At 43.0% G+C, this 18,602-nt stretch overlaps 1 protein-coding gene across 2 annotated transcripts in view; it reads left to right on the top strand.

The window, feature by feature from the left end:
* Window positions 1-18,602, top strand: part of LOC147709474 (serotriflin-like) — a 356,117-nt gene that overhangs the window by 321,016 nt on the left and 16,499 nt on the right. For both annotated transcript variants that reach the window (XM_086925498.1, XM_086925497.1), the window contains exon 7: window positions 7,336-7,424. In XM_086925498.1, the coding sequence (XP_086781624.1) occupies window positions 7,336-7,424 (89 nt within the window). The remainder of the gene's footprint in view (window positions 1-7,335; window positions 7,425-18,602) is intronic.

Here is an 18,602-nt window from a genome sequence, read left to right as displayed (position 1 = left end):
TTGTGGCTCCAGGAGGGAGTATGGGATAGTAAAAATAGTGTAAGAATTATGCTATTTGCAATGGAAGTGACTGGCAGAGAGGTGGGGCGACCTCATAAGTAAAAGTCAGATTTAACGAAGAAGGAATTGGAATAATGAGATTACCAGTAAGTAACTTGAACATTACCTCTTCATCTTTCTTTCTTTTCCACATTATTTATGAGGGGTATATTTTGCACCATTCCCCTTGAATACACAAACCTTAAATTTAGTCGGAAGGATCTCTTGCTGAGCACTGTTATTTTCACCTATTCATTGTAAAGAGCAATAACTTTTTAGCTAGCCAATTTATGAGGTTCATACTCAGCTGCTACTTTTTATGCAAAAATATTGTGCTCTCTGAAGAAACTATATTGATTTTTAAATTGTGTTAGTATTAGCGTGGCTTCATGTTTCACAGGCATTTGTTTCCAAAGCAACTGTCAAGGGAGTGGCACTGGTCATTCTTTTCTTACATATTTGACACATGGCCTAGGAGCTTACCAGTTGCAGCGAAAAAGGATCCTAAAATTCTGGGACTTATTCACAATCATAAACTTACAATTTTTTGTAGCTTTACAGTTGTTTGCTATTCAAAAAAGGTATTTTACAAGTAGTATATTTAAAACTGTGGAGCTTCCGTGCAAAAATAGCTAGGGCAGTCATCATGTAAGTTTACCTTAGGGAATCAGGCCCTCTGTTTTTGTATAAAATGAAGGCAGGCAACATTTTATCCTCAAGGGCATACAGTGGTCGGCTATGGACAACATATTTCAACATTAAGGGGTACATTATGATGGCGGACGGACCTGAGTCCGTCCGCCACCATAGAGCAGGAGGGAACCTCTGCATGGGCTGCGGAGTTCCCTCCTGTGCAATTAGGATGTGACCGCCACCCTGGCGGTCACATCCTCTAGTTTTAACATTGCGGCGGGTGCGGCTTCAAGCTGCACCCACAGCAATGTTAAAAATGCACGCATTGCATTTGTATGTAGAAAGTGGCAGGCACTGCGCGGTGCCTGCCGCTTTCAGCATACAAATGCAGGGGGGTACCATAGGTACCCCCCATGTGCACCCCCCATCCCCCCCCCTTCACCTAGGGTGCCCGAAACGGGCCCGCAGTGAAGTTATACATGCTTTTCCACGGCGGAAAAGCCGCCGCGGAAAAGCATGTTTCAGAGCCCATCCTAATCTGGCTGACGGTGTCTGAGAGACATCGTCACCATATTAGTGCTTTTCCGCCGCGGTTGTAAGCCAACCGCGGCGGAAAAGCTGCTGACAGAAACCAGGACCCACCAGCCATCCTAATGTGGCGGTGGGTCTTTGGTGGGTCCGCAGAGGATTTTCCGCATCCTCCAGGCTTCCGCAGGTCCGGAGGATGCGGAAAATCCTCCATCCTAATGAGGCCCTATATTGGGCAAAAGTTGCAAAGGCTATTTTGAGTGTAAATATGGGTTTATGGATGAAAATGCCTACATGTATGCCTACCATTAACACACAAATAAATTCCTGCAGTTGTATAGATTTACTACCCCAGATTTCTTTGCCACAAGTGCAAAAATCTACAGTAGTAAATTTCACACAAGAAAGTTAGTGTTACAAGTCATGGCTAGCTTTGTAAGTTTGGGAACTCCTTCAACTTGATCAATTTATGGGCATTTTGAAATTTCGATCAGACTGTTTCCCATAATTTAAATGGTCAAATAATTACTACAGTTAAGGGCTGGAGTACCACCCTTTCCAAAAGGAAAAGGAAACTGATGACCCAAAGATTTCAGGAAGATGTAAGGGAAGAGCTTTTTTATTGAGGACATTTTGTTATTAGAAATCAAAAAGAAGGGAAAAATGGGTGCGTGCATAGCAGTTTTCATTCACCTTTGAGTAATTGAATGCTTTGTATAATTAACCACAGCTGGAACAGGTCCCCGGGGAATATTATACCTGACATTCCCAGTAATAAACCTGGAAACCTCAACATGCCAGTTTTCCAGGTGTGCTTCTAGGAATGTTTGTGAATACAATATGCTGGTAATCTGGACCTGTACCTAGGCATACTTTAATGGTCACAGATTTACAGCATTTTGGGTGAATTGTCCTCACGGTTTCCAAAAACTAATGTGCAAACTCTCATTTTAGGGACTTTCTTAAACAGAAGTCACTTCTTTTTGGGAACCCTAGGAAGCAGTAGCCAACTTCAGCTCTTGATCATGCAAAGTTATCCTCCACAGTTCTCTCCACCTCCTCTGAATGTATGAGTTTATTGAATACATCCTAAGCAATGCATGCTCAGAAGAAAAGCATGCATTGCTACTCCTGGCACCTGCACATAATAGGGTCTTAGGCAATTCTGTTGACCTGTTTTAATGATGAATTGGTTCTGGCTGTGATTCGGAGACATAGGAGTCTATTCACAATAGTAGTTTGAGTTAGATCTGTAGTACTTTTTATGTTCTCAAAACTTCAAAAAATAAATGAAAATTGGAATATGCCTAAAATGTTCATACAATGTGTACAAATAGAAAAGCTGTTTCCCTCTTTGCACATATATGTAAATGGGGATTTGGAGCCGGCTCACAAAGGCATGTTACAGTGCATAAAAGAGTACTCCTGTATTACTACTCCCTATACTTCAATCGCTTGTGTGAATCTGCCCCATTTTGTTTAGGACCGGGCCAGTAAGAGTGTCTTGCTTCCGGACCTTTAGAAGTGTCAGCTGTATTTTTTTCGACCACCATGCATACACACTTAAAAGTCCTTGTGAAGTGGGTCCAAAATATGTGTGAAATGGTCTGCATGTGGTTGATGTGAAACACAAGGAAGAGACCTCTACAATATAAGGACACAGGTATTAGAATTCACGACTCCCAGGGATGTCGTGATACCCACTTACAATGGTCCCACAATGCAGCAACACCTTTTTTGTATATCGAAATTCAATTATGCTACAAATATATAGGGGCCCATTAGGATGGTGGGCGGAGTTTGCCCGCCCACCGGCCTCCCGGGGATTGGGACCGCCCGCCATAAGGGCGGGAGTCCCGTGGGGGTATTAGGATGCATTTTTAACATTGCAGCGGGCGGTGCTCTCAGCACTGCCTGCCCCAATCCTAAAAATGCATATATGCATTTGCATACACGAAGCGGCAGGCACCGTGCGGTGCCTGCCGCTTTGTGTATGCAAATGCTGGGGGGTACCACTTGTACCCCCCATGTGCACCCCCCACCTCGCCTTCACTCCGGGGGCCCGCAGGAATTGCCGCCACGGAAAGGCATCAGATTGGGCCCATACTAATATTGCTTGCGGTGTCAAACAGACATTGCAACCATATTAAACCTTTTCTGCCCCAGTCGCAAGGCGACCGAGGCGGAAAAGCGGTGGACGGTCTTTCCGTCAGTCCCGGACCCCCAGCCATCCTAATATGGTGGGGGGTCATTTCAGTAAGAATGGCGGGTGGATTGCCCCCGCCAGGCTGGCGGCGCCTACTGCCAGCCTGGCGGGAGCAATCCGCCCGCCATCCTAATGGGCCCCATAGTGTGGGAGCTTTACTACTCCTCTAAAATAAATATTGTTGAACAATTTAAATTTTTCATTCTTCCTCCGTTCTTAAATTGGAATTTTTGGCATCCCATGATGTGTTGCTTAGTGCACTACTTGCCTGGTGGAAATACCGCTCTCTTTCTACTTGGCTAACTATAATCTCTAATTATGCTTATATGTTTTGTGCGATTCAGAAAAGGGGGTGGTGATGAACAGAGTGTCTGAATTAAGCAGGCCACTCTTACCCAGTCCAAAGATCAGGGCTAGATCCATCACCGTTATTTATCTCACTGCCCCATCCCAGCTCAGAACCTGGCTATATGCAAATCAGTCTGTCCCTGGCCCAGTGTATCATGGGAACAGGGCAGACTAAACTACCAAGCCAATTCTTCACCAGAAAGGAGACAAGCTACCGGGGACCGGTTTCTGGCATTTCAGCCGTCTTCGGCCCGGCTTGCTTGAATCCTGATGGAGCAGTGAGAAAGGGACTCATGTCTGAGTATACCCTGCCACACCTATAGTGGCCAAAAACGATTCAGAAAAGGGGGTGGTGATGAACAGAGTGTCTAAATTAAGCAGACCACTCTTACCCAGTCCAAAGATCAGGGCTAGATCCATCACCGTTATTTATCTCACTGCCCCATCCCAGCTCAGAACCTGGCTATATGCAAATCAGTCTGTCCCTGGCCCAGTGTATCATGGGAACAGGGCAGACTAAACTACCAAGCCAATTCTTCACCAGAAAGGAGACAAGCTACCGGGGACCGGTTTCTGGCATTTCAGCCGTCTTCGGCCCGGCTTGCTTGAATCCTGATGGAGCAGTGAGAAAGGGAGTCATGTCTGAGTATACCCTGCCACACCTATAGTGGCCAAAAACGATTCAGAAAAGGGGGTGGTGATGAACAGAGTGTCTGAATTAAGCAGACCACTCTTACCCAGTCCAAAGATCAGGGCTAGATCCATCACCGTTATTTATCTCACTGCCCCATCCCAGCTTAGAACCTGGCTATATGCAAATAAGTCTGTCCCTGGCCCAGTGTATCATGGGAACAGGGCAGACTAAACTACCAAGCCAATTCTTCACCAGAAAGGAGACAAGCTACCGGGGACCGGTTTCTGGCATTTCAGCCGTCTTCGGCCCGGCTTGCTTGAATCCTGATGGAGCAGTGAGAAAGGGACTCATGTCTGAGTATACCCTGCCACACCTATAGTGGCCAAAAACGATTCAGAAAAGGGGGTGGTGATGAACCGGGAGCTTGTTTCCTTCCCAGTGTAAGAATTGGCTTTTGCGTGGAAGGGTATTCTCAGATGTGAGACCCTTGCTCATTGCACCATCAGGATTCAAGCAAACCGGGCCGAAGACGGCTGTAATGCCAGAAACCGGTCCCCGGGAGCTTGTTTCCTTCCCAGTGTAAGAATTGGCTTTTGTAGTTTGGTTTGCCCTGTTCCCATTATGCACTGGGACAGGAACAGACTAATTTGCATACAGCCAGGTTCTGAAACTGGGATGGTGCAGTGAGCTAAAAAACGGTGTTGGATCTAGCCCTGATCTCTTGACTGGGTGAGAGCTTTCTGCTTAATTCAGAGACTCTGTCCCTCACCACCCCTTGTTGTAAATATTTTTGTCCACCCTAAGCGTGGAAGGGTATTCTCAGATGTGAGACCCTTGCTCATTGCACCATCAGGATTCAAGCAAACCGGGCCGAAGACGGCTGTAATGCCAGAAACCGGTCCCCGGGAGCTTGTTTCCTTCCCAGTGTAAGAATTGGCTTTTGTAGTTTGGTTTGCCCTGTTCCCATCATGCACTGGGACAGGAACAGACTAATTTGCATACAGCCAGGTTCTGAAACTGGGATGGTGCAGTGAGCTAAAAAACGGTGTTGGATCTAGCCCTGATCTCTTGACTGGGTGAGAGCTTTCTGCTTAATTCAGAGACTCTGTCCCTCACCACCCCTTGTTGTAAATATTTTTGTCCACCCTAAGCGTGGAAGGGTATTCTCAGATGTGAGACCCTTGCTCATTGCACCATCAGGATTCAAGCAAACCGGGCCGAAGACGGCTGTAATGCCAGAAACCGGTCCCCGGGAGCTTGTTTCCTTCCCAGTGTAAGAATTGGCTTTTGTAGTTTGGTTTGCCCTGTTCCCATCATGCACTGGGACAGGAACAGACTAATTTGCATACAGCCAGGTTCTGAAACTGGGATGGTGCAGTGAGCTAAAAAACGGTGTTGGATCTAGCCCTGATCTCTTGACTGGGTGAGAGCTTTCTGCTTAATTCAGAGACTCTGTCCCTCACCACCCCTTGTTGTAAATATTTTTGTCCACCCTAAGCGTGGAAGGGTATTCTCAGATGTGAGACCCTTGCTCATTGCACCATCAGGATTCCAGCAAACCGGGCCGAAGACGGCTGTAATGCCAGAAACCGGTCCCCGGGAGCTTGTTTCCTTCCCAGTGTAAGAATTGGCTTTTGTAGTTTGGTTTGCCCTGTTCCCATCATGCACTGGGACAGGAACAGACTAATTTGCATACAGCCAGGTTCTGAAACTGGGATGGTGCAGTGAGCTAAAAAACGGTGTTGGATCTAGCCCTGATCTCTTGACTGGGTGAGAGCTTTCTGCTTAATTCAGAGACTCTGTCCCTCACCACCCCTTGTTGTAAATATTTTTGTCCACCCTAAGCGTGAAAGGGTATTCTCAGATGTGAGACCCTTGCTCATTGCACCATCAGGATTCAAGCAAACCGGGCCGAAGACGGCTGTAATGCCAGAAACCGGTCCCCGGGAGCTTGTTTCCTTCCCAGTGTAAGAATTGGCTTTTGTAGTTTGGTTTGCCCTGTTCCCATCATGCACTGGGACAGGAACAGACTAATTTGCATACAGCCAGGTTCTGAAACTGGGATGGTGCAGTGAGCTAAAAAACGGTGTTGGATCTAGCCCTGATCTCTTGACTGGGTGAGAGCTTTCTGCTTAATTCAGAGACTCTGTCCATCACCACCCATTGTTGTAAATATTTTTGTCCACCCTAAGCGTGGAAGGGTATTCTCAGATGTGAGACCCTTGCTCATTGCACCATCAGGATTCAAGCAAACCGGGCCGAAGACGGCTGTAATGCCAGAAACCGGTCCCCGGGAGCTTGTTTCCTTCCCAGTGTAAGAATTGGCTTTTGTAGTTTGGTTTGCCCTGTTCCCATCATGCACTGGGACAGGAACAGACTAATTTGCATACAGCCAGGTTCTGAAACTGGGATGGTGCAGTGAGCTAAAAAACGGTGTTGGATCTAGCCCTGATCTCTTGACTGGGTGAGAGCTTTCTGCTTAATTCAGAGACTCTGTCCCTCACCACCCCTTGTTGTAAATATTTTTGTCCACCCTAAGCGTGGAAGGGTATTCTCAGATGTGAGACCCTTGCTCATTGCACCATCAGGATTCAAGCAAACCGGGCCGAAGACGGCTGTAATGCCAGAAACCGGTCCCCGGGAGCTTGTTTCCTTCCCAGTGTAAGAATTGGCTTTTGTAGTTTGGTTTGCCCTGTTCCCATCATGCACTGGGACAGGAACAGACTAATTTGCATACAGCCAGGTTCTGAAACTGGGATGGTGCAGTGAGCTAAAAAAACAGTGTTGGATCTAGCCCTGATCTCTTGACTGGGTGAGAGCTTTCTGCTTAATTCAGAGACTCTGTCCCTCACCACCCCTTGTTGTAAATATATATGTTTTGTGCAGCACAATACAAAACTATGTAAAAGTGAATAGTAAATGTATATTTCTTTTTACACTGTTGCAGGGGAAACATTGGTAAGGTTATCACTAAACCATACGAACATGGTACCCCATGCGGCAAATGTCCCAAAAATTGTGAAAACAAACTTTGCAGTAAGTACATGAAAGTTATTTTTTCAACATTGCAAATATGAATATTTTAAAAAGATGTCAAATATGTCTCTACTGATGAAGGAGTACAGGCAAAGGGTTAATGCAGAAAACAGGATTGAGTATTAACTCATTCCTATGTTTTACTTGTGTGACTTACTGTGTTTTTACTCCACATTTTTTACACATTTTTTTTCTGTCACTTAAGCAGTATTTGTGCCCACTTAATTTTTGTGCTCGTGTAATTGATCAAGAATACCATTTAAGTCTGTGTGGGCTTCTATCAGGCACTTTTACACTGTCCTTACTCCCATGCAGGTGCGTGCTTTAACTAATATCAAACTATGATTTCAAAATTACTCTTCATTGATATTGGATTTATTAACTCTTTGTTAGCAAATTTTATGCAATGCTACCCCCAGTGGATACAACTTTTTATATGAACAGTCCATGGAAAACATGGTTTTTTGTTGGAGAAATTGACTGATGTCAGTGAAATATATAGGTTCCGATTAATTAATGGACATTTCAGAGCAGAGGTCTCCACTTATAGAGCCTGATTTCACAAACTGCATTTTGTAGTAAGTAAATTAGAACTACAATACTACTACTTAGGGGCTGATTCCGATCCCGGGCGGATGGCCTCTAATGGCATCGGGACTCTCTGAATCAGAGTCGGAAGCCATGTGTTCGATCGATTTGGACAAGTCTCCAAACGTGAAAGTAGGATGCTCCCAATGCTCTCAGGCTCTCTGACTCGCTTCCAGACGTCATTGGGAAAAACGCTGTCATCCGGGTCTGACTCGCACAGCCCAATGGCATTGGTTTCCGGACGTGCGATTCCGATGCACGACTCCAACAGTTGTCTGGAGCCATCAACTCTGACACTAAGCGGCCGTCGGAGATGTACTTTGGGGGCCGTAGTGGGCCCCCTTTAACCGGGGCCTTATGAATTGGTCACAGGGGGTTACCCATGGTTCCCCCCTGTCCAGGCATGCCCAGTGTGGCGAGCCCCATGCGGGGCCCGCCACAGGGTGCATGCATGTCCACATCCTTCCCTTTTTGCAATGGGGGCTCATGTTCGCATTCTGAACAGAGGCTCCCATTGTCTGCAATTAGGACTCCGAGAGAGCTGTGTCCCGAGCCATACAGAGACATCGAACTTGCTCGCTAGGAGTCAACGGAGCAGAGTCGGTCGGAAAGCCCTCCAGAGCAGAGTCCTCCGGAGGCGTTTCCGCCCAAAATCGGAATAGGGCCCTAAGTAGAAAATATTATTCACAAACCAACAGGTGTCAATATCAACCTTCACTTTTCTCTTGTCTTTGTTGTGGGCCATTCAAGATAACTTTTTTATTGCTCAGTGTTAGGGGCATAGACCTTTAAGAGTCACTTGCTCAGTGAGGTCACTTGTTTAAAGACATTGGTGCAGCCACCCCAGTTTTCATCAATGTGAAGCTGTTTGATTTCTACATCACAGTGTCTAAAGAGGAAGAGAGCCACTTCCCATTTCTTGACCTGTCCAATGGCATATATTTGTCTTCGAGACCACCGAGATTGGAGTTTTTTCCAGTCCTGGTGGAGGTGATGTGTTTTTAGTATGTTGTCTTCTCCCATTTCCTTCAAAAGGTAAAGGGAGGCTTGGTGTTTTGACAGTGAGTTAAGGCCTTTAAAATTTGAGCTAACTACCTTCATCACTTTTGGTGGTACAGTCTGTGTTGATTTTGATTGGGAGACTATGATAATTTAACATGTTTTGTTGTTAAGGGCAGTTAGGGATACTGCATGTGGTGTGGATGTGTGAAGCCCCTCTACCAACCCTGAAAAAATGTACACAACATGAAAGCAATTGACTTGGTAAGTAAGATGCCAAAAATGTGAACAATCTTACTTCTCTGAGACTGTCCAGCTATCTATGCAAACCAATCCTTTTAGGTTGACTTCCCACCCCACCCCACATCAACCCCTACAGCTACTTAAGGAATATGATGTGGGAGCCATTTTCTCATCATTCTACTTCTGGGCTCTGCAGATGTTCCCCTTCAGTTACCTGTCCTGTCTTAAGTGCCGGTTTAATCCTCCTGTTGTCAGAGCTTTGCTTTAAGGACTTGCCATTCTCTTGCTGCCTCTTGGGACCTTTATCTAGTTATTGCTTAGATTTTTTGGGGACATCCCTGGGTTGTGCTCGAGATTGTTATCCTCTCCTTCTAGTGAGAGTCTCGTCCCCACTAACTCTTTGCTTTAGTTTAATAGCAGATGTGTGCCGCATTGCCTTGCCATTGGAACATTAGTCTGAAAGGATGTGCCCAACAGATGTAGATAGTCTGAGCTCGTATTACCTCTGTCATTGGACTGATGTCTCTCTCCTTCTCTAAAGGCAAAGGTGAAAGATCATGAAAATTAGTTTTTTTGTCCCCTAATGCATAATTTAGTTTTCTTATTCTGGCTGTCTCTCTTATTCTCTTTTTAAGTTGGAATTTTTGCATGCACTCGATATTGGGGAGAACACTGTACCTCATTCAATCAACAAGGGGGTCGTTTTCTGTGTTCTCTATCTAATTCAGTGTTACACAGTGTGTGAGGATTGAGAATAATGCAGGATTCTCATGAATTTCACGAGGATGTTTTCTTCCATGCCTTGTAAGACCCCTCGTCCCAACGCCCCTATGCGTATTTCGTTCCGTCAACATCTGCCATCCAGATCTTGCAATTTAACTTGAAGAGCAATGATTTGTTCTTGCAGAATGATGATTTCTTATCTATACTTTAATCAGACTTTGCAGTCAGCTGAACAATAAGACAATTGTGAGATAGACTCAGGATTACCATCAAGAACATCCACATCTGCATCCTGTACACATAATTCATCATGAGCCTCCTTCTAAACCTTTTCTAATTTGTTTAAACTACACTAATAATTATTATTGAGTTTGTCAGAAGATTTGTACATCCTAACAATTCTGAAAACTTTCAAAAACTTGGATTCTCATTTCGCAATATGAAAAATGAATTTCATATTGAAAAATTACTATGAACACTCATTCTTCGAGGCTTGATGAACTTGTTTGGAACATACAATTTCACAAGCCTTATTATACATATCCTTAATAGTGATAATGGGTAACTTTTCCTTAATCCATGAAGGTATATCCTCCCTCTCAACAATGAAAAAGGAGAAAACCTGTGAGGAAATGAGGAGAGGAATATTACGCCTACGTATTTTCAACAACAAAATTCTTTACCTGGACTCTATTAGCTAAAGTAGCCTTAATGAACACAACAATGACTATTGAATCTCTCACCAAGACCATTTATATTGGACGCATACAACGCTTTCCTATTTATACTTAATGCCTCTGACTCTTAAACTTTTTCCAAATTCTGGGGAGGTAAACTGTACTCCATTGTCAGAAACTATGTAATCTGTTAACCCTTCTTTCTAAAAAAGTTATTTTAAAAACTCAATGACCACTTTGGTATTGGGTTGAGAAATCCACTTACTCTCCACTCACTGTGAAAAATAATCAATTAACCTCAAAAAGTACATTTTCCCCCACTGAAATATTCTCATTGGGAACAAGTAAATCCAGAGCCAACTTTTCCCAAGATATTCTTGGAAATTAGGAATGACTGAATGTATCTCCATTCGTAATCAATAGTTTATCTGGAATACTACAAGTGTAACATTGCTCTACAATAGACACATTTGAGAATCCATGTATGGACACCAAAACACCAAAAGAATTTGTTTAATCTTTTTTTATAATAGTCTCACCTCTTCCGCTAACTCAGAACTCCTCTCTGGTAGAGGACAATAATCAGTGGAACTGGCTGCAAAGTGCCTTATCTACTAAATCTAAAGATGATCCAAGATTGTTCCGGCACCTTTAGCACCCCACTAAATATTATCTCCTGGAATGCCGCAGGGATTCATAGTAGCCCTGAGAAGTTTGAGTTGCTTTTTTCTCTAGGAGCAAATGTGATTTGCCTGCAGGAAACGTGGTGTATTGATATGCTGAAGGTCTCTAAGGATTACTATGTTCTGGAAGTTCCCGCCGTCCCCTCTAAGAAAGGCCATGCCAGGGGCGGGATTGCTTGCCTATTAACTAATAAATTACATTGGAAATTTAGCCATTACATGGATCCTAGTAAATTGTTCCATGCTATAACTATCGACAATTTGTTTAATAATGGGATAAAATCCCCTGTGGTAATTTTGAATGTTTATATTCCTCCGGAAGAGTGTTTTAATGCGCTTTTAAAGCAGGTATTTCGATATATTGACCTAATCAAAAATGTCCCATCCCCCCCGTACATTCTGTTGGTAGGAGACCTGAATTGTAAAATTTCTAATTTTAGCCTGAATCTATTTAGGAATAAACCTAAAGAAGAGGCGTATTTTGTTCCGCAGGCACTCTTCCCTGATAAATTAGTGACAAATAAAAGAGGGAAGATTCTGCTAAATGAATTAGAGGCCGTCGATGGACTGATATTAAATGGGAGATTTCCGTCTGACGTGCCTGCAAAATTCACTCATAAGTCTCCGTTTGGGACCTCTATCTTGGATTATGTTATCTCAGACTACGGTTTGTTCCCTCTTGTTCAGGATATTAAGATAATGTGTACTCCTTTGAGCGACCATAGTATATTGCTTGTTACTATTTCCCTAAAGCCTCTGACAATGGCACCTTGGTCTCTTAAGGATAGTGATGTCGCTTTCCATGCCTCCTCGGGAAGGTGCTATTGGAATCCCAATGCCATTAATGGGGTACAGGACTTTTTAGACGAGACCCTATTAGTTCTAAATGAGTGGCATGGGAATGAAATAGCATATTTTGAAGAATTTGTACGTAATATCACTTCTTATGCCAAAAAAATTTCTCGACCAAGAAATAGGGTAGCGGTCCCGAGTATACTGCATTGCCTGAATAAGGAAATAAACAAACTGGTTCGCAAACAATATCTTGATAGAGTTATGGATCGTGGTAAAGAAATATCAAGGTTAAAAAGAAAGAGAAGCAGAGTCCAGTTAAAATTAAAAAAAGAAAGGGAGGACAATGTATGGATTAATTTGAGGGAATCGGTGGTCCATGGTAGGACTAGAGATTTTTGGACAATAATTGGTAAGGGGTGTGGGTCTAGACTAGGCCCCTCCCCTATCCCTATAGCGGAAGAGGATTGGATATCTTATATTCGGGAACTCTATGCTGGGAATGGGATTTTAAGTAATGATACTGACACCAGTGGTAATTTAGGCAATGATATTGCCATTAGTGCTACTCCCCTGGGGCTTACTAACTACCCCGTTGAGAAGGAAATTGAGATGGCGATAAAAAGCATGCGGGTCTCCGGGGCAATGGGACCCGATGAACTACCTACGACGGTCCTGAAATCTGATCCTGTAAGGTGGAGTAAAATTCTGTTTCCCCTGTTTAAAGCATGTTTTATGACGAAAATGGTCCCTGATTCGTGGAGGGGTAGCATCCTGGTCCCTATTTTTAAGAAGGGAGTTAGGGACAGCCCCAGTAATTATCGTCTGATTGCTCTCCTCGACTCCATCGGAAAAGTGTTTGCGAAATGTTTACTAAAATCCCTCTCCGATTGGGTAGAGGAGAATAATATTCTGCCGCTAGAACAGACTGGTTTTCGTAGGGACCACTGTACGTTAGACAACCTTACCGCCCTGCATGTGGTCACTGATAAGTATGTTCAGGTGAGAGGTGGGGTGGTGTATGCTGCCTTTATCGATTTCTCCACAGCGTTCGATAAAGTGGACCGCGGAACGCTGTGGAGAAAATTGGCAGCGCTTGGTCTTCCATCCTTCCTATTGGAGCTGGTGCGGGCTCTACATACAGAGACCTGGTGTAGGGTGTTGATGGGAGGCGAAATGGGTTTATCAGATATAATTCCATCTCTGAATGGCCTTAAGCAAGGTTGTTTGTTGGCCCCCCTTTTGTTTTCTCTGTACACGGTGGACCTACCCGCAGCCCTTTCTTCTAGTGAGGGCATTGCCCCGGTGCTCGGGGGGTCCCCTATATCTTGCCTGATGTACGCTGACGATGTTCTTATTTTCGATTTATCCCCCAAAGGACTTGCAAATCGGCTCAATGCGCTTCATATGTTTGCTGTGGCTCATCATATGAAGATCAACATTACTAAAAGCAAAGTTATGTGTATAGCTGGTAAGAAGAGGTGCCGCTCCGCTAATTTTGGTTGGTTTATAGGGGGCCAAAAACTTGAGGTGGTAAAGTCCTATACTTTTTTGGGGAAAATTATTATGGCTAATTTGAGCGAGAAACTCCATATAGAACATTGTACACGCAAAGCTATTGCCCATGGCAAAGGTTTAAACTCTCTTTACCATGCAACGGGGAAACGGCACTTTCCGATTTTATTGGAAGTGTAAATGTAAATGTATGTATTTGAGCTTATATAGCGCACAGCTACCCACAAAGGGTTTCCCGGCGCTTGCTTAGGGAACCCGTCCTGGTATTCCCCTGTGAGATAACCCCGGCAGGGTATCCACAAGGTGAAAGCCAGGCATCCCGCCACGAGGGGCCGTTGTGGAGATTAAGCAAGCTATTGCCCAGAGTCGCAGAGTGTGAACCCGTGAGTCGAGAAGGCACCGAAGCGAGAATTATCGAGTCCGAGCAATTTTTGAGCCCAAGACCCGCCGAGGCGGGGAATTGTACCCTGGTCCAGGGCCGATCTCAGCTTCCGGGTCTGCCGCCTCTAACCCCTGAGCCACACTTCTCCAGTGTACAGATCAAAAATCCCCGCAACAATATTGTATGGTATTGAACTTATAGATGTGAAAAAGTGGGACTTTTGCCATAAGATAGAGGGTAAACTTCTAAGATCTCTCTCTTCCCTAAACACCGCGTGCCCTTTAGCTGCCTGTAGGCTTGATTTCGGCCTCAGGAGTAGCTGGGTACAGGGACTATCGGCCCTTGTCAGATGGGTGGCCTGCCTTGCAAGAGCTGAGGTAGGGACAATGAGAGCTATCCTCAAAAGTGAACTTTTGGGTAATTTTAATGAGTTTTCTCAACTTGTGCGTAATTTTAGAAAAGCTGTAATCCTCCTAAAATTAGATGAAACTGCTTTATTTTTGTACTCTTCTCTACAGTTAAAATCTGTTTTAAAAGCAGCTTCATGGGACTTATGTTTCCAGACGGATAAAAAAGTAATTTGTGGAAAAAGAAAGATAGAACATCTCCTTGATTCCTATTTGTGGAAACTCCCTCAACCCTATGTAAGATGGAACCTACCACATGGTATCCGTAGATTTTGGTTTCTTTTACGTTATGATTTATTACCGTTAAACCAACTGTTATTTAAATGGAATGGCTCCTCTCCTCTGTGTAATTTTTGTAAAGTAAATATCCAGGACTGTATGCATGTGTTGCTGATTTGCCCGGCGCTTCATAAATTGCGTTGTAGATGGATAAAAGTTATTTGTTTGGATCTTGGCATTGTAACTTTGAACGATTTCCTGTTTGCACTTTATTCCCCTCCCAATGAAATGTTCTGCTTTCATATTTTTAACTTTTTTAAAGGGTTTTTAGCTATTTATTAATATATCTCTGGAGATGTACCTTGACTGTCCGACCTTTGTAGTTTTTGATCTATATGTCAGTCTCGTATTTACCTTAGGATATTTTAAGGATATATATTTTTTTTCTTTCCTTTTGTTTCTGCCGCTCTTTCCGAGCAATGTAATTGTTGCATTGTAATTGTTGTGTGCTATATTCTGTATATTTTATGTGGCCCTCTTTGAGAGCCAAAATCATAATAAATAAAATTGAATTGAAATAATAGTCTCACCTAAATGACCTTCATGGCTCAATTTAATAATCATATGTCTAGGACTTTTAGGTGAAATAACACACATACCTTTCAAAGCAATCCCATCACCAATCGAAATGACACCTTTAACTTTCCAAAAGACTTGCATCCAGGGAGGTTAACCGTTTCTCCTGTAGCCCAGCTTTTTAGTAAACTCCAAGACTTTGATTTGATTTCTTATAGAGCGCCTAAATCACCCCCCAAGGGTATCTCCGAGCTATTGTATTGTTGATACGAGTCACATATAGAGGAGGGTTAGAACAGTAGGGTTTTATGATGTTTTCTAAACTGTAAGTAATCCGGACAAGTCAGAGGTGCACCGGTAATGCATGCCAGAGGGTTGGGGCTACATGGGAGAAAGCTTTTCCTCCGAGACACTCTTTCTTATAGCGAGTCCTGGAAAGACTACTAGGCTCTGTGTAGCCTGCCTTGAACCCTAAGAGACCAGCCTGCTGTTTGAGCCCTGCATCTTCATCTGAGCCCAGGACTACCAGACTGACATCATGGGCTAGTATGTTGGCCTGCTGTTCAGAGCCAAATGGACATAAAAGATTCCGATCAACTTGAGCACACATGGACTCAGCCTGAGTGAGTCCTCAAACCCCTCCTGGTGTCCCACCAGCCCCGGACCTTTGGGTGTGTTGCTGAATGTGCCCAGATTACCAAAATCTCAAACTTGGCTAATAGCTGCTCTGAGAACCGATAGACAACCAGCTTGTTGGTCTACCCAAGGTGCATCCCATCCTTTGGTCTCACTTCATGTCTACTCCTGCCAAGTTCTTCTGAGCGGCAGCAAATCCTGTTCAGCAAACCTTCGCCAAATGGATGTCCATCGTCCTGAAACTGTCTTGGGCTAGAGCCTCCTGACCCATCCCACTGGAGATTTTTAGCTTCCATAAAAGTGACTAGATTCGAAAGTTGAAATCTTCACCGCGACTTCGCCCAGCTGCTCCCCAAGAAATATGTTCCTTCCTCTGACACCGCCTGCAGGCTTGGTTTGCCAAATTTGACCTTCTCAGAAATTTTTTCTTGAAATTCTTTGTCTGAAGGTAAGTTCCAACTGGGCAGAATTCTCTTCTTGTATTTGACCTGTGCTCCATCGCAATTGGCCATATTTTTTACTTTGACCCGGTCTCACATGAATAGATATCCATCGTTGGTGGTTTGACCTTTAAGGCACTAGCGTTTAGTTAAAATTGAAATAAATGAATTAGTCTAATCCTACTGATTGAGTTGTCATCATTTGTTGGAAAATAATTAATTAAAATGTATTCTATTTCTCTAAATTGGTGTTGGATTTTTCTTGTATTGCGTTTTCACATTATTGCTGCCTGAATGCTGCATTATAACTGCTGAGTGCTGAATAAGTATATTCCCTCTAAGGTTATCCTGACTGCTTACTGTGCCACGTTGCCCAGGGTTAAGCACAGGCTAATTTAGTGACTTTTTTGGTACTCTCTAACTGAGATTGTGGCTGTTGCTTGACCTGGGCTCATACTAACAACCCAATCAACAAAGTCAACCAACAACCCAATTTTTCACAGAACTCAAGACTGGTTAAGGGCTAATCAGTTGGGTATTGCTTTGTTCCATTGGCACACTGAGCAAAAGACACACGTCTGGTTGGATAAATTACAACCATTCCTCCCATCACTTGTGTGTGCGTTCTCAAACAAAACCATCTTCCTTTGTTAGTCCCACTGAGCGTAGCTCCCTCTCATCTACACAGTACTCAAACTTCCCAGTGCAAGTTCTTCCAGAAGAGACCTCTAAATGTTTTGGTAAAAAACAAGACAGGAAATTGTGATCGACTTTAGTGGGATGTTTAAGAGATACAAATCCATGACCGACTCAGGGATACCTCTCACTAAAGGCATTTGTCAGCCAGACAGGAATTATGAGGCAAGTATAGTCTTTGGTTATTATGTAAATTCTCCAAACCTCCTTTTTATATACAGCAACTTCAGTAAAGGGTAGATCTACTTCACCATTGGTGATGGTTCATTAGGCAATTCTAATAACACTTCAGGGCTTCTCACTTCAACTTTTGAGACAATTTGTTAAACTTTCTGTTTTGGGAAGGTGAATTGTTCCTGCAAATCTTTTTAAAGCCCTTAGCCTCGTGCTTTTAATTACATATCAGTTAAAATCAGCAAAACCATGTGGAACTCTTTGCTTGTCCCCCAACTCCATCTATTCTATTTTTCTGCATCCCGCAGAGCTACGAAGGAATTCTCCAATACGCATTTAATCCAGTCCTACCAAAAAACGGAGCCACAAGAGTTTACGTTGTCTTATCTGGCTGGAAAAAATTCTTCTAGTTTCTTAAGCAGGTCCTCGTCAATCTGTCCATTGCATTGCGTGTGCTGTATGCATTTTACCACGATTTGAGAACAGAGGGCCATATGTATGAACACATTTTCCCATGGACACAGACACAGAATGGGTAAAACCCTTTGATACATCTGGCCCAGAGTGATTCTACCTCCGAAGTGCTGGGGCTTTTGCTGAATGCATTTTTCAAATTTCTATAACTGTAAGAATGTTGACTGGAATATAACTTGAACAATAGCGATATCAGACCTAGTTACTTGCATCTTCTAAATTACCTCTACCTACATTTACCATTCGCATTTACAGATACGTTATCCTTATGTTAGTGCTTGTCACATATACCTTTACAGGGCATAACTGGCTGGGACTAGTCAAAAGGCTGCAGCTTCAGCAGAAAGGATTGGGCCTCATTCACAAAGCTATTTGCTCATTTAAGCTCATTTTAAGTGCAAATCAATATGTGCAAATCACAGATCTCAGTTTCATGCAACAGTAGTTGTTCACAGAGGTTTCAATATATATATTGTAACCCTTTTTGTTAGATGTTTGACAGAGATTCCATATGGTATAGAGTCAAAATATCGAGTTTTTATTATCGACTAGACATAATATTGAGTAAAAAATATAGAATAGACATAATATCGACTAGACAGAATATAGACTACCAAATTATCGACTAGAAAATTTTAATATCGAATAGAATGGACATAATATTGAATCAAAAATATAGAATGGACATAATATCGACTAGACAGAATATAGACAACAAAAATATTGAATTTAAGGTAAGTTAAAATTAATTTTTAATTTTTGTGTAATATAATTCTGTAGTGGGTTGTGGGTTTATAGGGGAATAGGGTGGGAAGTGATTTAATTATAATTAAATGTGTTATTTTATTTATTGGCATTTATTTAGAATTAATTGTTAATTAATTATTAATTGGTAATTAATTAAAATATAATTGGCAATTAATTTTAAATGATTAATTGATCAATATGTTAATT

This window comes from Lissotriton vulgaris, chromosome 6 (assembly GCF_964263255.1).
Source record: "Lissotriton vulgaris chromosome 6, aLisVul1.2, whole genome shotgun sequence".
Classification (NCBI taxonomy): domain Eukaryota; kingdom Metazoa; phylum Chordata; class Amphibia; order Caudata; family Salamandridae; genus Lissotriton; species Lissotriton vulgaris.
Note: the sequence above shows the minus strand (reverse complement) of the source record. Positions and strands in the feature narration are given on the sequence as shown.